This window comes from Anomalospiza imberbis, chromosome 17, assembly GCF_031753505.1.
Source record: "Anomalospiza imberbis isolate Cuckoo-Finch-1a 21T00152 chromosome 17, ASM3175350v1, whole genome shotgun sequence".
NCBI lineage: Eukaryota > Metazoa > Chordata > Aves > Passeriformes > Viduidae > Anomalospiza > Anomalospiza imberbis.
In genome coordinates, this window is record NC_089697.1 from 5,873,749 (window position 1) to 5,893,087 (window position 19,339).

The 19,339-nt window shown below is 46.4% G+C and overlaps 2 protein-coding genes across 8 annotated transcripts; one reads left to right on the forward strand and one right to left on the reverse strand.

Annotated features, from left to right (window-relative positions):
- The first annotated feature begins 713 nt into the window (after positions 1-713).
- On the forward strand, positions 714-8,824 carry SERINC3 (serine incorporator 3). Its single transcript, XM_068207576.1, has 10 exons — positions 714-849; positions 1,319-1,480; positions 1,923-2,116; positions 2,847-2,926; positions 3,616-3,753; positions 4,589-4,758; positions 5,475-5,565; positions 5,965-6,142; positions 6,957-7,184; positions 7,888-8,824. Exons 1-10 carry the CDS (start codon positions 811-813, stop codon positions 8,024-8,026), a joined length of 1,419 nt encoding a protein of 472 aa, XP_068063677.1. The 5' UTR covers positions 714-810; the 3' UTR covers positions 8,027-8,824.
- Positions 8,825-9,205: 381 nt separating this feature from the next.
- TTPAL (alpha tocopherol transfer protein like) lies at positions 9,206-18,423 on the reverse strand. Of its 7 annotated transcripts, XM_068207583.1 has the most exons (7): positions 18,312-18,423; positions 16,110-16,562; positions 15,195-15,388; positions 13,806-13,916; positions 12,872-13,069; positions 11,523-11,564; positions 9,206-11,139 (listed from the first exon to the last, which is right to left on the reverse strand). In XM_068207583.1, the coding sequence occupies exons 2-6, from the start codon at positions 16,546-16,548 to the stop codon at positions 11,553-11,555; spliced, it is 954 nt and encodes a 317-aa protein (XP_068063684.1). In that variant the 5' UTR covers positions 16,549-16,562; positions 18,312-18,423; the 3' UTR covers positions 9,206-11,139; positions 11,523-11,552. The 7 variants fall into 7 exon arrangements, 6 of the variants coding, with proteins under 6 accessions (XP_068063684.1, XP_068063682.1, XP_068063678.1 ...); XR_011004726.1 differs by having other exon boundaries at positions 11,523-13,069; positions 18,312-18,420; XM_068207581.1 differs by having other exon boundaries at positions 9,206-11,564.
- Positions 18,424-19,339: the final 916 nt, after the last annotated feature.

Genomic DNA, 19,339 nt, shown 5'->3' on the forward strand with positions numbered 1-19,339 from the left:
CAGGGCCGCGGCCCTCCGGCAGGGCAGGTGACAGCAGTGTCGCCAGCCCCTGGGCCACGGCCATGGCTCGCACCACGATCCATACAGGCTCGACACGAAGCGCCAGACGGCTTCCCCGTCGCTTCTTCCGGCATCCCGGTTGTGGCGGTGGCGCCGGTGAGGTCACGGTGACGCGGGTGTCGCTCACACGGCCGTGACGCCTGTCACCGCGCCGGGTGCGCCCCGTGGGGCCCGAGGGCTCAGAGTTACCCGGGGCACGAGCCGCGCCAAGGCGCCCTGCGGGTTGCTGGTGCCCAGGGGAAGGGGAAGGCGGTGTGCTGTGTCACAGTGCCGGGCGGGGCGGTGCCGGTGCCGGCCCGGTGGCGGCCCGGTGCCGGCCCGGTGCCCGCCCGTGCCCGCCACCCGCGCTGCTGCCATGGCAACGGCTGCGCGCCCCGGCACCGCCGAGCGCCCCCAGCGGCCGCGGGCAGCTATGGAACGGCCGCCGGGCCGCCCAGCGGCCTCACTCATTGGCTACCACGCTGTAGGAACCGCCCACTCACTGACGTTTTGACCAATCAGCGTCCTCCCTTCCCCTCGGCGGAGGCGGAAGAAGTGTTGATAAACAACATCGCCCCGCCCCTGCTCTCGCCGACCTTCCCGCTCCTCCCACTGGCGCGCGGCTGCATCGCGCCTTCTCATTGGCGGGCGGCCTCCTCCGCGCTGGGAAACAGCCAATGAGCGGCGGCGGCGGCTCGGGGCGGAGCGCGGCTGGCGCCGAGGCCGCGGGCTGTGGGCGGGAGCCGGAAGCGGGCGGAGGGCGGCGGCGCCATGGGGGCCGTGCTGGGGGTCTGCTCGCTGGCCAGCTGGGTGAGTGCGGGGCTCCGCTCCCACCCCAAACCTGCCCCTTCACACCCCGGACCTCCCCTTCCATCCCGGGGAGCGCGGCCGGCCCGGAGCGGTGCCTTCGCTGGCGGCCCGGGTCGGGCCAGGGGTGGGGACCGCGCTGAGTCCCCGCGGGCGCAGTCCCGGAGCCGGGGCGGCTCCAGCCCCTGGGAGCAGAGCGGTGTCCGGCTGGAGCCACCCCTGACCTTGTCGGGGGCCCGCCTGGCGGGAGCGGGTGGCTGGCGGATGGGGCCCGCCCTGGCGAGGCCCCAGGGGCAGCCCAGGCCGATAAACCCGGTTATCTCCGGGGTATTCGCAAACACGCTGTCAGAAACGCCGATTAGCGGTTCATCTGTGCGGTCCGGGAGTGGAGTGTCGCTAAACGGGTTCGGGTTTTCCCCTCGGTGTCAGCCACGAGGGGAATGCCCTTACTATTCCTGTCTCTGCCCTTCAGATTCCCTGTCTGTGCAGCGGTGCCTCGTGTTTGCTGTGCCGATGTTGTCCCAACGGCAAGAATTCCACAGTGACACGTCTTATCTATGCCTTCCTCCTCCTCCTCAGCACTGCACTCGCCTGCATTATGCTGGCACCAGGCATGGAAGAGCAGCTGAAAAAGGTATGGAGGAGGAAAGCCCTCTTTTCTGACTGTTTTAAATGCCATTACTCGTGCCAGTGACTATTGGTTTTCTTTACTTGGAATGGATTATGTGTGACACACAAACACCCAAGTGCCCTTGTTCCTGAGGTAAGAGGCTGCGTGTACTGAATGGCTTCTGGCTGAAACAGCAGATTCAGTGAACGTTCCTTTTTTAGTGCATGCCTGGTCTCTGAAATCTCACCAGACCTGGAGGCGGTCAGTTGTTATCAGAGGCCTGCTGCTGTGGTATCTTAATCTTCCTGGGTGAAAAGTGTTGACATGGGGAGAGAGAAATGATAATAAGGTCTTTTTTTCTCTGATCTTTCAGAAGTTTGTTGACTGAAAGCTTTGGCTGTTTCAGGACTTAGAAAATGTAATTGCAAATGCAGACATAAACTCACAATGAAATGTCTTTACGCAGATACCTGGATTTTGTGACGAAGGGCTTCACACTCACATCCCCCACTTGGATGGGTTTGTCAGCTGTGATGTGTTTGTGGGGTACAGAGCTGTCTATCGTGTCAGCTTTGCCATGGCTGTGTTCTTCTTCCTGCTCTCTCTGCTCATGATAGAAGTGAAAACAAGTAACGACCCGAGAGCTTCCATACACAATGGGTATGTGTGAGCCAGCTGGCTGCCCTTCCAGCTGGTTTCCTCCTTCCAGCTTCTCTGCTGAACACAGTGGAAATTCCTTTATGCATACACAGACAGCTTCAGGTTTCTTTTGGACCCAGTACAGGGTTGTGCTTTGGTCTCCTTAAAAGCTTCCTATTTATGTGAGATGTTCAGTGTCCTGGTTGAGGGTGCCACTCTGAGGTGGGGTAACCAAAAGGGCAGTGCTCTGTGTCTTCATAGAGATGTCAGATTGCAGCTAGTTTATATTTCCGACCTTGTGCTGCCACTGGCACTCATTGGGTCATTCTCAAGGCCAGTCTGACTCAGCCAGCAGAAACTGGCTTCTGATTTCCAGTTCCCTGATTTAACTGAGTTAGTTTTGGGCTAGATGACTGAATCATCGAGTCATTTAATTGGAAAGGGACCTTTGGAGAGCATAGGATCAGAGAATTACAGAATGGTTTGAACTGGAAGAGACCTTAAGACCATCCACCTCCAACCCCCTGCCGTGGGCAGGGACACCTTCCACTAGACCAGGTTGCTCAGAGCCCCATCCAGGCCTGGCCTTGAACACTTCCAGGGATGGGAAGTCCTCAACCTCCCTGGTCAACAGGATCATATGATCCAAAGCCCTGGCTGGAGCAGGACCAAGCTGCTTACAGATCACGTAGCACGTGACTGCTGTGTGTGAAGAAAGACCAATATTTATGACTTCTCTCTTCTTTTACAGGTTCTGGTTCTTCAAGATAGCTGCCATTGTGGCTATCATGGTTGGAGCGTTTTATATCCCTGAAGGGCCTTTCACAAGAGGTACAGTTCATGTTCATCATGGAATTCTGTCTTGTGTAAGCTCAAAACTTTTCACAGATTAACAGGCAGTACTGAGAGTTCTTTGTAGAAGATGCAGTTTCTGCCCATCTTTGTTGGAGTACCTTGGTCCATCCAGTATTTTGGTGAAGTTATGGCCATAAGAAATCCCTTTTCAACCTAATAGGTTTTGGTTACTAATAATTTTCTACTTCATGGGACAGTCATATTGAGCTGAGTCTTCTGACACTAGACTGGGGTAACTTGGGACACTGACAAGTGTTAAATACTTCCTAAAGTCTCTGAAAAATATGTGTGGGAAACCTCTACTGTCTGGTCACATCAGAGGAACTTGAAAGGGTTGTTGACCCTCAAAGAAGTGTGGCGTGATGGCACTCAGGTACACAAAGATACCAGATGTTAGATGTTGCCTTCATTCTGAAAATGTGTTGGGCTAAACAGTCCCATGCTCAGCTTGACCAGCTTTGGCTTCATCCCTGAATAGCTGGGACTCCTTCCACGCTCCTGCCAGATTGAGGCCAAAGTGATTAACAGCATCTACATTTCTGATTACAGTTTCAGTTTTTTTCATTATTTGTCTGCAGTATAATCAGGGCCTTTTTTGTTTTTAAGCAGAGGTAGCATGCACATGATAAAAGCTAACCTTTTTTTTTTCTTTCACCCTTTTCTAGCTTGGTTTTGGATTGGTGTTTCTGGAGCCTTCTGCTTCATTCTTATCCAGTTGGTTCTACTTGTGGATTTTGCTCACTCTTGGAATGAGAGCTGGGTTGAGAAAATGGAAGAGGGGAATTCCAAATGCTGGTATGCAGGTAAGAATCTTAACCTGTAAGGGATTTGTTTGTACTGGGCAGTACCCTGCAGAATATAATTTAGTGATCTGCAGACATACCTAGAGTTAAACTGCACAGTGTTCCTGAGTCACTGCTGTAAATACCTGAAATTAATAGCAGCAGTGTTTCCTTTTTCTTGTTCAATAAAATGCAAAATATTTTAGGCTTGTGAGTAGCACATCTGACAGTCCTAAAAAATCACCCTTGCCTGGTTTGCAGGGCATGTGCAGAGCTCAGAGCCTGGTTCTCTTCAAACCTGAGCTTTGCTCTGCCCCTCCCCTGCTGTGTCCCCAGGAGCTGAGTTGTGTCTGTGACAGTGGCTGCAGTACCACACTGAGTGTGCCTTGGTGCCTGCTCCCCAGCTGGCCACTAATTACAAAGTGCTAATTGTGTGGTTCTTAGCTCATAGCTAAGAATGCTGCAACAGCATTTGGTAGCTTCTTACAAAGAACAGAGTGGAAACAAAAATGGGTGATCTCAAGCACAGGAATCCAGGGCAGGTAAATGTCCATGAGAAGTGTGCAAAAAGCACTCTCTCATTATGCCACTGTGGCCTGATAGCAGTTAAACTAATTAAACTGCTGCTGAAAGGCAAGTCCTGTTTCCCTGATGGCAGCACTGGCCTTTCTCTGAGCTATGCTGCTTAGTGAGCCCAAGCAGAAATTTAGCCATACCTTGCAAAAATGTCTGGTTTTGTGACCCAGACTGCCAGGTGAGAAAGAAAGACTGTCCTATTGCAGTGTTAGCTGGACATTAAGCCATTTTTGATGTACTATTAAAACTATATGTGTAATCTAAATTTTTTTTCCTCCAGTTCTGCTGTCCTGTACAAGCTTGTTCTATGCCTTGTCCCTGGTTTTTGTTGTTCTCTTCTACGTTTTCTACACGAAGCCTGATGACTGCACTGAGAACAAATTCTTCATAAGCTTTAACATGATCCTGTGCATTGCTGTCTCCATTGTTTCTATCCTTCCAAAAGTTCAGGTATTTTCTCTCCTGACACACAGAGCAGGGAATTGAGAAGGATGTAATAGCAGTTCAGTCAGACATAAGAACTTTAAACTTGGCTAACATAGCTATGCTAGTTAGGAACTTAAAAAAAAATCTTGTTTTGAAACCATGGTACTACATAGTGACACATTTTCTGAAGAGAGGCTTTTTGAACATGGTTTTGGACTTTGTTTCCGTGTGGGGGACTGCTGGCATGGTTTTAGTGGTGAAGGCTCTGGCAGAACAGAGAAATCTGTTGGGGAGTAGCAAAATAGCTGGAGATTTATTTCCTTAATACTGTGGCTTTGAAATTAGGAGTAAACTTGTTTTAGAGGAAAGTTTATGTTACTCTGTTCTGAACTGGTATTGCTCAAATCACATGCTAGAGTCACATCTACAAAATTGCTTGAAAAGGTTGAGATGAACTCAGTACAGGGCTCTACTGAGTTAATAGCCCTGAGATTAACTCAGTAACTGAGTCTTGGTCACAAAAAAAAAGGATTTGGTTTGTTTATTCCTTCTCTATTTGAGTTGCTTTTTGCATAAATTATATAACTCTAAGGAGTTTCTTCCAGTCTTTTGAACATAGAACAAAGCCCTGTGCATTTCTACAGCAGCAATAGTTTCATCTGTGGCAGTGGGGTAAAACTGTCCAACTCTAGGTAAAACTTGTCCTTTTGACCTTGGCATGCTCTTCTGCTTTGGAATAGGAACATCAGCCTCGCTCTGGCCTCCTCCAGTCCTCTGTCATCACACTCTACACCATGTACCTCACTTGGGCAGCCATGTCCAATGAGCCTGGTAAGCAACTGGCTGTCTTGAGTCATATTTTGGTGTGAAAGCAGAAGTTGATGGTTATTACAGATCACTCTGTGGGAATTGCTGATCTGTTCAGATCAAATCCAGTGAGGCTGAAAACCTGACTTGACTGAAACCATCAAATAGCCTCTTTGCAGAACTAAACTGGGGAGTTGTAAGGGGGGAAAAAAGAAACAGTGTCAGGGAATTCTGATGTTATTTATTTATTATACCCTTGTCTAGCTCACAGGCAGGAAAAATATTGCAGACAATTTCTGTCTCTGGAGAATCGAAGAGATCAGCAGTTAAAGAGAATGAAAAATTGCAAGCTTACCTGTCATCTTTTCTTAGGTAAATGCTGGCAAAGCTCATTCCTCTAATCTGCCTTGAAATTCCTTTCAGAAAGAAACTGTAACCCAAGTCTGCTGAACATCATCACCCAGTTAGCTGCACCCACAGCTGTTCCAGCCAATGCCACTGTCCCACCTGCCACTCCTGCTCCACCCAAGTCCCTGCAGTGGTGGGATGCCCAGAGTGTTGTTGGACTGATTATCTTTGTCCTTTGCCTCTTGTATTCCAGGTAGGATCTGCACTGCTAGCCAGTGATAAAGAATTGGGGTTTGCCTCCTTTGCTTGAATCTGGGTCTAGTACAAAATGTACCTGCATTTATTCACATCCAGCTGCAGTCTCAGGCCCAAGGCCAATGTGGCTCATAAACCTGTGCTTTGCTTTGTGCATGAGGGTAAGCCTTGTAAACCCAATCCAGATAACAGAAGGACATGTGTTACAAGATGATTGGAGGGATGGAGTACCTCTCCTGTGAGGAAAGGCTGGGAGAACTGGGTTTGTTCAGCCTGGAGAAAGGAAAGCTTTGGGGTGACCTAATTGGCTTTCCAGTGTCTGAAGGGAGCCTACAAGGAACATAGAGAGAGACTTTTACAAGGACATGGATTAAAACTGGAAGAGTAAGTTTAGATTAGATATTAGGAAAAAAATCTTCACTGTGAGGGTGATAAGGCACTGGAATGGGTGTCCAGAGAAGTTATGGATGCTCCATCCCTGGAAGTGTTCAAGGCCAGGCTGGATGGAGCTCTGAGCAACTTGGTCTAGGTGTAATGTGTCCCTGCCCACAGCAGTTAGATTGGAATGAGATAATCTTTAGGGTTCCTTCCAAACCACACCTTTCTGTGATCTGGGACTAGGATTGCTGTTTAATTAAGTTACAAAAGCTTGGATGAAAAAGGAGGAATATCCTTATGCTTCCAAATGGATTTCAAAAAATACTATTTGCTAGTCCCAGACATTCATTGTGGTCCATTGCTTCCTTGATTAGCAAACACAGCTGACTATGAAAGAAGTTGTTAACCAGGTCTCTCTTTGGGTTACACTGCAGCATCCGCTCTTCAAGTAACAGCCAGGTGAACAAGCTGACCCTGTCTGGCAGTGACACTGCCATCCTGGAGGAGACCGTGGGGACAGGCAGCGGGGCAGCCGAGGAGGGAGAGGTGCGCCGTGTCACGGACAATGAGAAGGACGGGGTTCAGTACAGCTACACCTTCTTCCACTTCATGCTCTTCCTTGCCTCTCTTTACATCATGATGACACTCACCAACTGGTACAGGTAAGAGCCAGAGGGGAGGTGATGGTTCTGTGTGCCAGTGTTTCCATGGGGATAGGAGACTCCTACTCCTGCCAAGCTGGTGAAGGTGCTGTCCCTGTGCCAGTTGCACTAGAGCTGTGCCTTCTCAATTTAGGGTTACTGAATTAAGATGTGAGAAGGCAGCACAGCACAATCAGCAGCTGTGGTTCCAGGGCACTACTTCGGAGCTGCAAGGGCAGAAAGTGTGGCTGCAGTTCTTCAGCTGGAGGAGTAGCAAGAAGGATAGACATGGAATTGGTTTCAGGTGGCCTCCTGCAAAGTTTGTTAGAAGCCAGCCTGCTCTTCATCCTGGCAAAGATGTGCAGGGACAGCTATATGTGCTGCTTATCAGAGATGTGATTTCCTATATCTGTTGGAAACACTTGGACATAGCCTCTGCTGCTGCAGCTCAGAACCACTGCTCCCAGGACATTGTATGAATTAGCAAATACTTCCTTGAATAGCAGCATATCAGCATGGTCAAGCAGGCTTGAAAACTGGATTCCAAGAACAGCCTGTGATGGAGCCCCAGGAAACTGCTGGCTTAGTTCTCACTGTGTTCTCACAAAGGGTCTTGCATTGGAGTGCCCCAAAGGATTGCCCTCACTTCAGATTCATATGAGAGGTACCAAGGAACAGGGGGAGGTGCTTTCTGTGTCTACTAATGGACTTCTTTACTTTTTAGCCCTGATGCAGATTTCAAAACCATGACGAGTAAGTGGCCAGCCGTGTGGGTGAAGATAACCTCCAGCTGGGTTTGCCTGCTTCTCTATCTTTGGACCTTAGTGGCTCCTCTTGTCCTTACTAATAGAGACTTCAGTTAAGTTCCTGCACCTGTCTGAGCTTACAAAAGTGGGGAACTCTTTGCTGACAGCCAAAATGTTCATTTATTGCTTTAGTTACTGTTTCTTATGTTGGTATTAAAATGCAGTTGGATAGACATTTATATATTGCATAATGCTTGATGCAGCATTAAAATTATCAGTTATCTTTCTATTTTAACCTTTACCAGGGTTACCTTATTACTGCATTTTTAAAATTCACTACAGATATGTTGTCAAAGCACAAAAGAAATTATCTATTCTGTCCAAAAGCCACAACCTTCTACTGAATAGAAGTTAACATTTAGTTAAATATGAAATAATATATTTTAAAGGACAATTATACTCAGCATAATGCACTACTATGCTCATGCTTCAGTTTCTGGAAGTGTAAGCCATGCTGCTTGATTTCTACATTCCACTGCTAAAGTTTATTTACAGGAAAAGTTTATTTAAATTACTTAACTTTGTGTTGTGGCAAAAAGCACCCTTTTTCCTCACCAAAAGAACAACTCTGAAGTTGAAAAACTGGTTAACTCTTAATTCTTTTTAAGACAAACTTGCCCTTTTTAAGAGGCAATTTCTATGGTAACTTCTTTTTTAGGATGTTTGCCAAATAGAGTGGTTAAGTGTATGATGATTATGATGACTTTATGATTATGTTGGAAAATAGAGCTTATTGATTGATTTCAGTTGTCCAATATGCTTAATAAAAGTAACAAAAATGGAATTATTATTATTATTGGCTCTAAGGCATTTGCACTGTAAACTCATTTGAATAAAGCAAACTAACTACTGAAAGTGGCCCAGCTCTGTTGAAGTGTTAAGAAGCAGCAGTTCCTTCTCCAGTGGAAAATACCACATGCAGTGCTCAGCTGCTGCAGTGTCCAGGTGGATGTGACTGGGGGTTTTCTCTGTGCAGTAAATGCTAAGTGACATATTTCTTTTGAAACAAACAATATCTTCCATGTGAGTCTGTGAGTAGCAGATCCTGTTCCTTGAAGTTGCTTAGTTCAAGTAAACTTTTGTTTCCAGCAGAAAGCAACATCTTTTGCTAATGCAATGCTGTGGTGATTGTGTAGTAGCAGCTGTGTGTAAATGTGGAATTTGTGTGTTATTGACATGTACAGTAAAAGATCCCAACATGACACAAGACAAATGTATTGAAAATATCAAATGAGCAGCTGTTACAATGTGTTTAATCACCCAGTCATGCATCATAAACTTACACATTTTTGACAACTTTGTTTTATAAAATGCAATATAAAAATAAATTGTATCAAAATAAGATGTACACTTAACCACCCAACACCTCTAGGCTCACATATAACAGAAAGCAAAATTAATATTTGAATAACACTATGATTAACTCATGCAAAAATGAGATTTAACAAAAATGATACTTCAGCTAGTTCCTGAAAATACCTCAGGGCATGTAACACCCATTTACAAGAGTATAAATTCAAGTACTTTTATGTACAGTTTGCAGCTACCTTTTGTGCCACCTAATGCCAATGCAGTTCAAGTATCCTTCCTTATTATGTGTTGGATTTGGCAGGGATGGCTTATGCACTGGAAAAGGCATATATAACCATGGAAAACAAAGTTATTTCAAGTGGAAAGAAGGAAAAAAGTGGTTGTGCTGTAAAAACTAAAAAAAACCAAACAAACCAACCCCCAAGCAAAAAAACCACCCCCTCCTGTAAGCTTTGCCTAGCTATTCTCTTTACTTGCAGATGCTATGTATGACACACATTTTTATTTTCCAAATTTCCCAAAAATCCTGGGAACAAACTGATGTCTTTGCTACTGAGTGCTAAAGCTTAAAGAACATTCTCAGCTCTGTAGCCAGCCACACATAAGCCAGAGCTGTGCTTTCTATAAGACAGGCCAAGCAATGGTCAGAGAGACTTCAGGGCTAGAGACAACAGCTCAGTGAAGCTGCAATTCCTGCCTCAGTTCTAAAGCCAAGGAACAGCAAATTAGAAATAAAAGATGCCTGATAAAGCCTGGATTAATTCAGCATCCTGACATCCACTGCCCAGAAGCCAGCTTTAAGAAAAAGAAGTTCTGGAGGCACAAGACTGGGACTTTTCAACATTGGCAGCTGTGGTGGTTTAACCCCAGCCAGCACCAACTCCTGTGAAGAAAATTCTACGCCAGCCAAACCCAGCACAACCCTATAACCTCATTTATTACGTTTAAATCATATTCTTTATTCTTAGTGAGCAGAGGAAAGAAGAGGGTGGGGTGGATCTAGTCTGCCTACTATTTCAGGCGTGCAAGAAAGTATAAAAGCCTGAAAGTGTGAGTTTTGTAGAGGTTCCTCAGCCTTCTGCTGAACTCCACTAGATTTATTTCTTTTTGAAGGACACTAAACTGAATTTTGAATATCCAACTTCCCTCTCTAGTAGTTACATAAGGAGATGAAAGGAGCTGTTCCTACAGTCACTATACCCCCACTTCTAACCCTGCAACACAGTTAAGGAAAGACTATCAGTGAGGCCTTCATCTCTAGGTAAAATGGTCTGTTCTGGTTTTTTCAGTTGTACATTGTGACTGGAATTAAGAGGCACTGAAACAACAGAGGCACCACTCTGTTCTAGCAGTTCAACAGTGTGGGCAGCCACTGATCTCTCCAAGTCCTGGTGCTGTGTGCTACTGGCTTCCAGGTGGCAAAAAACTGAATTGATTTCTGCAAAACAGCATATTCTGGTCACAAAGGAGGAGCTGCCTAGCAGTACTCTTTTACCTTACTTTAAGTAGATGAAAAGCATAGTTGGTTTTTTCCCTGCACTAAAGGTAATAGTTATCAAAGAGGAGTTACAATTAACTTCTAAAGGTAAGGAAAACAAAATGCTTTCACTGAGGAAAGTTAATCTCTTCCCACCTTTAACCTAAAACTGTTCATGTGATGAGTTTTCTGCTCCTACAGATTCTGAAATGCCACACAGAAAAGAAAAAAAATCTTCATGGTTTTACCCCTCTTCAGAACCCAGTCTCTTTTTATCTCAGGATGACACCCCTTAGCTCCAGGATGAGGTCTGCTGCCAGGTCAGGAAGTCATTAGTCCTAGAGGAGTCTCCTTTTGGCAGTGCAGTCATGCTGCAAGGGGGCTAAGAGGAAGAAAGACATTCAAAACAGAGTTTGGCACTTTGGAAACTGAATGTCTGAGATCCTCAAGATAATTTAGTTTTATATTTACAGAAATGTAACTGGTGCCTATAATCACATTTGGCACTAAATCAAGATTTCATCCAGAGAAAGTGCTCTAGTGATAAGTTCCCAATTAGAAGGGATGTTCTTTTCCACCAAACAGTGAATTATTTCATCTTGAAGTAACAGACTGTGCTTTCCTCATCCTCATGAGGTTTCCCATCTCCACACCATTATAGTGCAGAAAAACGTGTGCAAAGAGTGTGCTGAAATTAAGTCAAGACCATTAAATAAAATGAACTTGGGGAGTGGGAACAGCTTATTCAAGACACAGGTATCTTACCCTGGTTTGACATCAATGTTAGTTCTGTCTCTAGACAAAGACCTAGAAGCACAGGCATACAAATTATGGGTAAATATCACAGAGATGATTCAAGTCTAACTTCATACAGGAACATGAAAACCAAAGACAAAAGAGGTCAACAAAGTTAAAAATCAAGTTGTAACATTTCACAGAAGAGCTGACAAGCACAGTGAACAAAATGCTACAATATCAGGAAATTTAAGAATGTGCTTTTAAAAAGCTTGTCTGCATTTGGTTTCACAGACTTAAAACTCAAATTCAGCCCAAAGTAACAAGCTAAAGCAGCACCTTTCTGTCTTACATGAAGTATTGCCTTCTATACATCACATGCCAACTGCTACAAAACCTCCTCACACATCCTGGGTATGAGATACTTACCCAAGTCTTTATCTCAACCAGAAAAGAACTGTCAATGTGGGAGAGTGGCTGACACAGCTTTCTTTTATTTGGTCCTGAACTTCATTATTTGAGGCTGCTGTCCAATCAAAAGCCTCAGTAAATTATCAGAAAAACTTGATTTTTTTTTCTGAAAATGAAGATTGCATCTGCTGTATAATCCTTGGTTTAGATGTTACGGTAGTTAATCCATCAGTCACAGTTCCTCCAACTGTGAGGAAGTTTAAGAGATGATCTCCATACAAGTATTAATGAGTAAATTTTTTTCTGTATTAATTTGAAAGAAATATTTCAGAAACACCAACTCACAATCTGAACCACATGACAGAGGACAGGCCAAATTAGACTTCTACGGTTTTAAGCAATCTTCACTACAGAATTATATTTTGCAGGGTTCAAAAGCCATTTTCTTTCTTTCACCAGTCTTTCATTACTGGTGTTTGCAAAAGGGGAAGGGACCAGATAATCACAAAGCTTGTAAATCATCCTCACTCTTCACCTGTGTGGGGTGGGGACAAGAAATTGTCAAGCTTACCTATCTGCAATATTTTTTTCCTTTATTCCTTTTATTAGAATTTCCTTTATTCCTTTATTAGAATGAATAGGCCAGTTTGCACTATTCACACAGAGGTTGATGAGCCTCAAGTCTTCTACCTAACTTTGCTCCTTGCTTTTACCCTCCCCGAACTCTGCCCTGCCCCTGTTGTGCCCTCTCCAGCTTCCTTTGGTTCTACAGTGTAAAGTGCCTCAGCAGTCTGTCCCTAAACTGCAGGTTTAGGAGTAAGGCAGAGTTCACAACATCACCTAGCAGAGCAGATCTTAACTGTGCTGGAAAAGTTCCCTGCAGTGCTTTGTTAGTAACAGTAATAGAGCTGAGGTTTCATCCCTCGCAGGGAATCATCACACTGCTTTTCATCAGCATCCCCACTCACTAGCAGGTCGTGGGGAGAGCTGTCACAGGGGAGCACCAGCTCTGAGAAATCATGCAGGAAATCCTCTTCAGAGGCCAGCAGCAGCTCGTTCCAGGCAGAGATGTCCAGCTTGCCTGCAGTACCACCGTACTCTTCAGGAAGGATCACTGGAGGAATGTTTTGGTGAAGGGAATTCAGATCACAGCCATGAAGAAAAAACTGAAGGAGAAAGCAAAAAGAGCTTTAAAAGTGCACATCAAACACTTTGCAGCAAACTGCTGGAACAGTCAGCTAACGAGCTTATTTTGAGCTAAAGAACAACTTTAAGAAGTGATGTATTCATGGGCAAGTGGCAGCACAGAACAGTGAGCAGGTGCAGTCAGACACACCAGTGAGAGAAGTCTTGAGACAAAATCCACACCTTGTGCATACTAAATCCCAGCAAGAGAGACTTGACAAGTGCCTGGGCTGAGGTTCCAGATTCAGTTCATCCCCAAGTTTGCTCATGGGATTTAAAGTACATATCCTTGTGGACAAAAAAAATCATCCTTAGCAACCACAGTCCTGTGGAGAGGACACTTGTGCTACATAAGACCTTTGCAAAAGGGAAAAGAACAAGGAAGGGGCAACACAGTTTTCCTGTGACCACTTCTTGAACTAAGTGCTACTGGCCCAAATAATCCAACCACAGGGATAATGTCCTGGATACAGAGCATATGTACTAAAGTTCCATATTAATATTTTGCCAGTATTGACTTCCTTGAAGTTTCTGTCTCACAGAGAATTTTCGCAACAGGCATATTTTTAAAAATTAAAGCAGTAAGTAAAATGGCACCAACATTTTTCTAACTGTCAAGTATTATAATTTTTCTTTTTATTTTTATTTTACTTAAGTGTAGCCAAGCAAGGAACTTACAACCATTAATATTAATGTTAAAATCACATAGATCCTTACCCTGTTTGCAATCTTTTCCTTCAGAAAAGGCTTGATGATTGCAAAAATGCCTTTGAATATACGAGGCTCATTTATTATGTTAACAGCCTTTATTCGAATGGGGAATCCATCCTGAAGGGTAAAGAAGATTTTTATGATGCAGTTTAAAAAACATTTGCCATCTTTCTCTTTTTAAAGTTTTCTGAGACTGCCAGCACAACCCACTGGCTCCCCAACTTTAATCGGAGGTACCAACATAAACCAATCCAACAGAAATTCAACTTGTTACAGAGGGCAGTCCTAGGATGATATCTGTGAGCATAAAAACAAAATCAAGGGACAAGAAAACCATCAAAAAATACACTGCTGTCAGTAAATCCTCATTTCTAATGTTGATGTTTATCTCCCTTGACAAAAACACTTAAAAAACCCCTGTCCTTTGGGTATTGCCAGCCTTGATAAGGATGCAGTCACAAAGTGATGTCTGCAGCTCCTGAGGAGTGCACCACACTCAGCGCCAGAGCAGGCTGCTTCTAACAGTGCGTCCAACAAGATCTGGTGCCCAAGACACTCTAAAATGTGTTTTTATGTGAAGAAGTAATCTAATATCACAAGGAAACACTGTTTCCCATACAGGCCAGTTGAAAACAACAGCTTATTATGGGATTTTTGCTGCAGAAACTTACTTGCAGAAATATTTTTCATAGGCAGAAGCTCATGATCAGCACTTAAGGACTCAGTGAGGTTTCTTTCCCCTATAATGAGCCCTACATATACAAATAAGTCAGTGCTTGGAGTGAAAAGCAGATAGGAAGCACTGCTGGAGTATTTTTCTCCATAGGAACGTCAGTGAATTACCTCATCTTTACAGGAGCTGCAGCTCAGCAAGGTTGATGCAACACATTTATATTCCACCATACCTTAATGTCCTTCCCCAAGTCCAGCTATTGTTTTGTGGATATCTTCCAGTAGGAACAGCAGGACGCCCATGGCTTTATTTGTAGAAAAATGTTTGCAGCACTTTTTGCTTCACTTGCCCCATGATTGGCTCCATCTTGGCTGACAGGAACCATTTAAATATCAGGCCATTTCCTCACTGTCTCATCCCTAACTGTAATTCTCTGCTCCCTTCCTTCCTTACCACTACCTAGCAAAACTGCTTTTGTCTGTTCCAAGTCAAAGTCTGCATTTCTAATGCAAATTTAGTTTTAGGTATGCAAAAGTCAAAAAAAGGGACAAGTGGGGTAAGTTGGCTGCAAGGTTGTGAGAAACTGGCTGGGCAGAGACTTGTTTAACTCTGCTAGTGAAAGCCAAAATTATGACATTTGTGGTGACACAGTTAAGAACTCTACACACAGAAGCAGTCATTTACAATGCACAAGCTTATTTTCCCACCAGTTCAGGTCTTACCTGAAGAATTCCAATCACTTTTTTGGCTACAAAAGGACCAAAATGAGACGCCTTAGATAAGCTGACTCCTTTGTAGTCTGCCAGGATTACAATTCCATTCACCTGGGTCTCTTCGGACTGAATGAGTTTTTCTAAGGTTAAGTATATGGCACGAATGTTCTCAGTAATCGGATAATTACTGGGTGTCCATCTGTCTGAGGTTACAAGACAGGGATGGTAAGTCGGAAAGTGAAGATAAGCTAACAATACACATTCCAAAAAACTGCTTTTCTGTTTTCCTGGGCTCAAAAGTTAGTCTGTATAGACACAGTTCTAGTTCAGAGCAGCCTTTCTTAAGCAAGAGGTAAATGGCAACTCATGTTTACTTCAGGGAGCAAAGGCAATGGTTTTAAGAACCCCGTTCTCCACCCAGCACAGCTCATTAATAGCAATTTCAGCTCAGAAAGAAGGCAGGTAAATGGAAGAGAGGAGAATGAATGAAGAGAAATTTACAGCAAGCCTGGCAGCACCAAAAGCACAAGAAAGGGTCTGATTATTTACACAGGAGTCAGAGCTATAGGCTTCTCTCTCTGCTTATTGTAAAAACAAATTATGAGCTTCTAAGTAAGGGTAGGCCAGCAGCCCTGTTTCAATCTGAGTGACTGCATAATAATTTTCCTTGAATTGCCTAATATTTCATCGACCCACCTCACTGCATTTTCATTTTGGCATGACCACACTTATTGCTGACAGAGGAAAAGGAACTGGAATAATGCTGGCTAAGGACCAGCATGTCCCTTCCCCAGTCAGCTTTTCAAATTTGAGAGAGCCCACATACTCTGTGCAAGTCACCACTGTTCACAGCAGAGCAGGGAACAGGCTTTTGGCCCAGACACGCCTCGAGGACGGGGAACAGAGACACTCAGGACTGAGTACCTGGGCGGATGCAGACGACGTGACGGCCCTGCGGGTCCCGGTGAGGCAGCACAGTGACAAAGCCTGACTCCAGGACAGGCTTTATTGCAGATGGCTTCAGGTTACTGAACACCTCCGGCCAGGTCCTCCTGCAGGTGTGGTAGTTCACCAGGAGCTGAAGAGCTCGATCGTAATCGAACTTCCTGGCTCGGAGGAACCTCAGCAAAAAAGCATCGTCCAGGCACGTCCCCAGGGAGGGATAGTCCTTGCACACCATATCCCGGAGTGCCTGCACGTCACGGAGCCTCCATTCAGGCTTCTCCTGGAGCTCCTCCCGGGCTTTGGTAACGAGATCAGGAGACAGGGTACAAACATACTTTGGCCTGTCTGGCAGGAGCTCATTGTCTGATGGAGACCCTGCTGACGGACTTGTCCTGGTGCAGTCGCTCTCTCCTGACATAATGCAGCAGGAATCTGCCAAAAAACAAGTGCTGCATGTGACAAACAAACCCACAGACTTACAACCACAGTGACTGTTTACATATTTATTATCTTCTGTGTCCCTCTGTTTCCTAACTGTAGACACTGCCTTTCCAAGAACCAATGCTACAGTCAAGGCACACTGTTCACTTTAATTCTCCTACCAGGATTAGAAAGTGCAAGTTACTCTAATCTCTTTATCCTACCTAGCAGGTAGAATGCTACCTTGGATGAAACCTAACCAATTAAAGTTCAAATACAGAATTACAGAGCTTCATTGCAAAACATAGAATTTAATTTGCTTTAACGTTTATTTTCTATTTCCAGTTGAAAACTAAAGCAAAGCAAACATCCCAGTTTGTCATGATTCTCACATTTGGTCGAATTACACCCCCTTCTGAGAAGCTACCCCATCTAAACCCAGACAGCCAGGCGTTTTCCTTAACTTCTCTGGCAAACACATGCACTTACCAACACCTCTGCCCAGGGGAATGTTTTGAGCAATTCAGGAGGAACAGCACTCAGGAATATAAGAAATGGCTGCAGTGCACAGACCGGATGAGCAGGTAAGAAAATTGCAGACTCTTATGCCAGCACTGTGTGGATATTGAGGCTAGCTTAATCTAGATTAAACTTTTCAGTGTGATGTCAATATATCTGACATGGGAGCTGAAATTCCAAATCCAATCACAGGTGACCAAAGATGAGTAAAAATTAGAAAATAATTCCTCTAGCTGGACCTGGGGTTGGCAGGGAAACGTGGCTTTATTTTGCTGAGCTGTTCGCACTCACTCACAGCACATCCCACCGCTCCTGGCTATCACACGGAACCGCCTGCCACAGGGACACTTGTCACGCACAGCCCCTTCCTCCTGCGGTGGCGGAGCCCTCAATGCCCCGCGCCCACCTCACCCTCCCCAGCTGCTCGGGACGGCCCCCGGGACGCGTTTCACCGGGGCACAGCCTGGGCTGGGCAGCACCCAGAGCCGAGCGCGGAGCGCCCGCCCAGGCACAGGGGCGAGGACGCTGCCGGGGACCGCCCGGCCCCGAGCAGCTCCCGGGCCCGCAGCCCGCCCGTACCGGAGCTCCCGGGCCCACAGCCCCCGGCCCCGCAGCCCGCCCGTACCGGAGCTCCCGGGCCCGCAGCCCGCCCGTACCGGAGCTCCCGGGCCCACAGCCCCCGGCCCCGCAGCCCGCCCGCACCGGAGCTCCCGGGCCCACAGCCCGCCCGTACCGGAGCTCCCGGGCCCACAGCCCCCGGCCCCGCAGCCCGCCCGCACCGGAGCTCCCGGGCCCGCAGCCCGCCCGTACCGGAGCTCCCGGGCCCGCAGCCCGCCCGTACCGGAGCTCCCGGGCCCACAGCCCCCGGCCCCGCAGCCCGCCCGCACCGGAGCTCCCGGGCCCACAGCCCCCGGCCCCGCAGCCCGCCCGCACCGGAGCTCCCGGGCCCACAGCCCGCCCGCACCGGAGCTCCCGGGCCCACAGCCCCCGGGCCCGCAGCCCGCCCGTACCGAGGCTCCCGGGCCCGCAGCCCGCCCGCACCGGAGCTCCCGGGCCCGCAGCCCGCCCGCACCGGAGCTCCCGGGCCCGCAGCCCCCGGGCCCGCAGCCCGCCCGTACCGGAGCTCCCGGCCCCGCAGCCCGCCCGCACCGGAGCTCCCGGGCCCGCAGCCCGCCCGTACCGGAGCCCCCGGGCCCGCAGCCCGCCCGTACCGGAGCTCCCGGGCCCGCAGCCCGCCCGTACCGGAGCTCCCGCGGAGCAGCCGCGTCCCGGCCCCGCCGCCCCGGAACGGCCCCGGCCGCTCGGAAGTGACGCGCCCGCCGCGCCTGCGCCATGGGCCGGGCCGGGCTCGCGGCCTCGGGAGGGTCCCCGAGCGTGCGGCGGGATCAGCGCCCCGGCGGCTCGGGCCGGGCCCGCGGCTGTGCCTGGCATCTGCTCCGTGCAGCGAGAGGGAGGCCCGGGAACGCTCCCCGAAGAGACACCTGTCCTTCAGTTCCACCCCATCCTCTGTGACAACGGCAGGCCACGAAGGCAGAATTTTATATATATACACACACATGTACATATATACACATACCTGCACTCACATATATGTAATAATACGTATATTTTATAAAAAAATATTTTAAAAATACATTACTCTTGCAGAAATACATTTTATATGTATAGAATGTATTATGTATAAAATATATTTTTATTATGCATATAAATGTGTATGTATATACACATATGTGTGTGTATATGCATATGTATACATATGCTTTTAAATATACTTATGTGTACACTTATGTGTACATATGGATATATGTATGGTATGTGTGTATATAATACATAATATTGCTATGTAATAGATGTAATTATATAACATACAGAAAGTATATTTACATATATAATCTATAGAATACATACTAATTATATATAATATATAATCGCATATATAAAAATATATTTTATTTTTACATATACACACACACACATATATAAAACCAAATATACCCTGTATATCCTATATATTTTACATACAAATATCTACAGCTCTCCCTGCCAGCCTGAGCTGGTGTGGGACCACTGACCACAGCTAGGGCAGCCTCAAAGCAGGCTCCAGGCAAACATACATATATATATATATATATAAAACATATATATATAACATATATATATTACATATATAAATGTTAATAAAAGGAGAATTTTGGGGTGGTTTGGCTTCGGTCTGGTTTTTGACAGACACAAAACCGTATTATCCCACAGGAGGTCAGGTGGTGATGCCT

Excerpts from the sequence above, each read along its gene's own strand:
- TTPAL (XM_068207577.1), bottom strand. The coding sequence starts at position 16,548 with ATGTCAGGAGAGAGCGACTGCACCAGGACAAGTCCGTCAGCAGGGTCT. Across the intron at positions 15,389-16,109 it reads CGTCGTCTGCATCCGCCCAG|ACAGATGGACACCCAGTAAT; the intron begins GTACTCAGTCCT and ends TTGTAACCTCAG. Across the intron at positions 13,070-13,805 it reads AGGAAAAGATTGCAAACAGG|TTTTTTCTTCATGGCTGTGA; the intron begins GTAAGGATCTAT and ends TTTCTCCTTCAG.
- SERINC3 (XM_068207576.1), top strand. The coding sequence starts at position 811 with ATGGGGGCCGTGCTGGGGGTCTGCTCGCTGGCCAGCTGG. Across the intron at positions 2,117-2,846 it reads AGAGCTTCCATACACAATGG|GTTCTGGTTCTTCAAGATAG; the intron begins GTATGTGTGAGC and ends CTTCTTTTACAG. Across the intron at positions 5,566-5,964 it reads AGCCATGTCCAATGAGCCTG|AAAGAAACTGTAACCCAAGT; the intron begins GTAAGCAACTGG and ends AATTCCTTTCAG.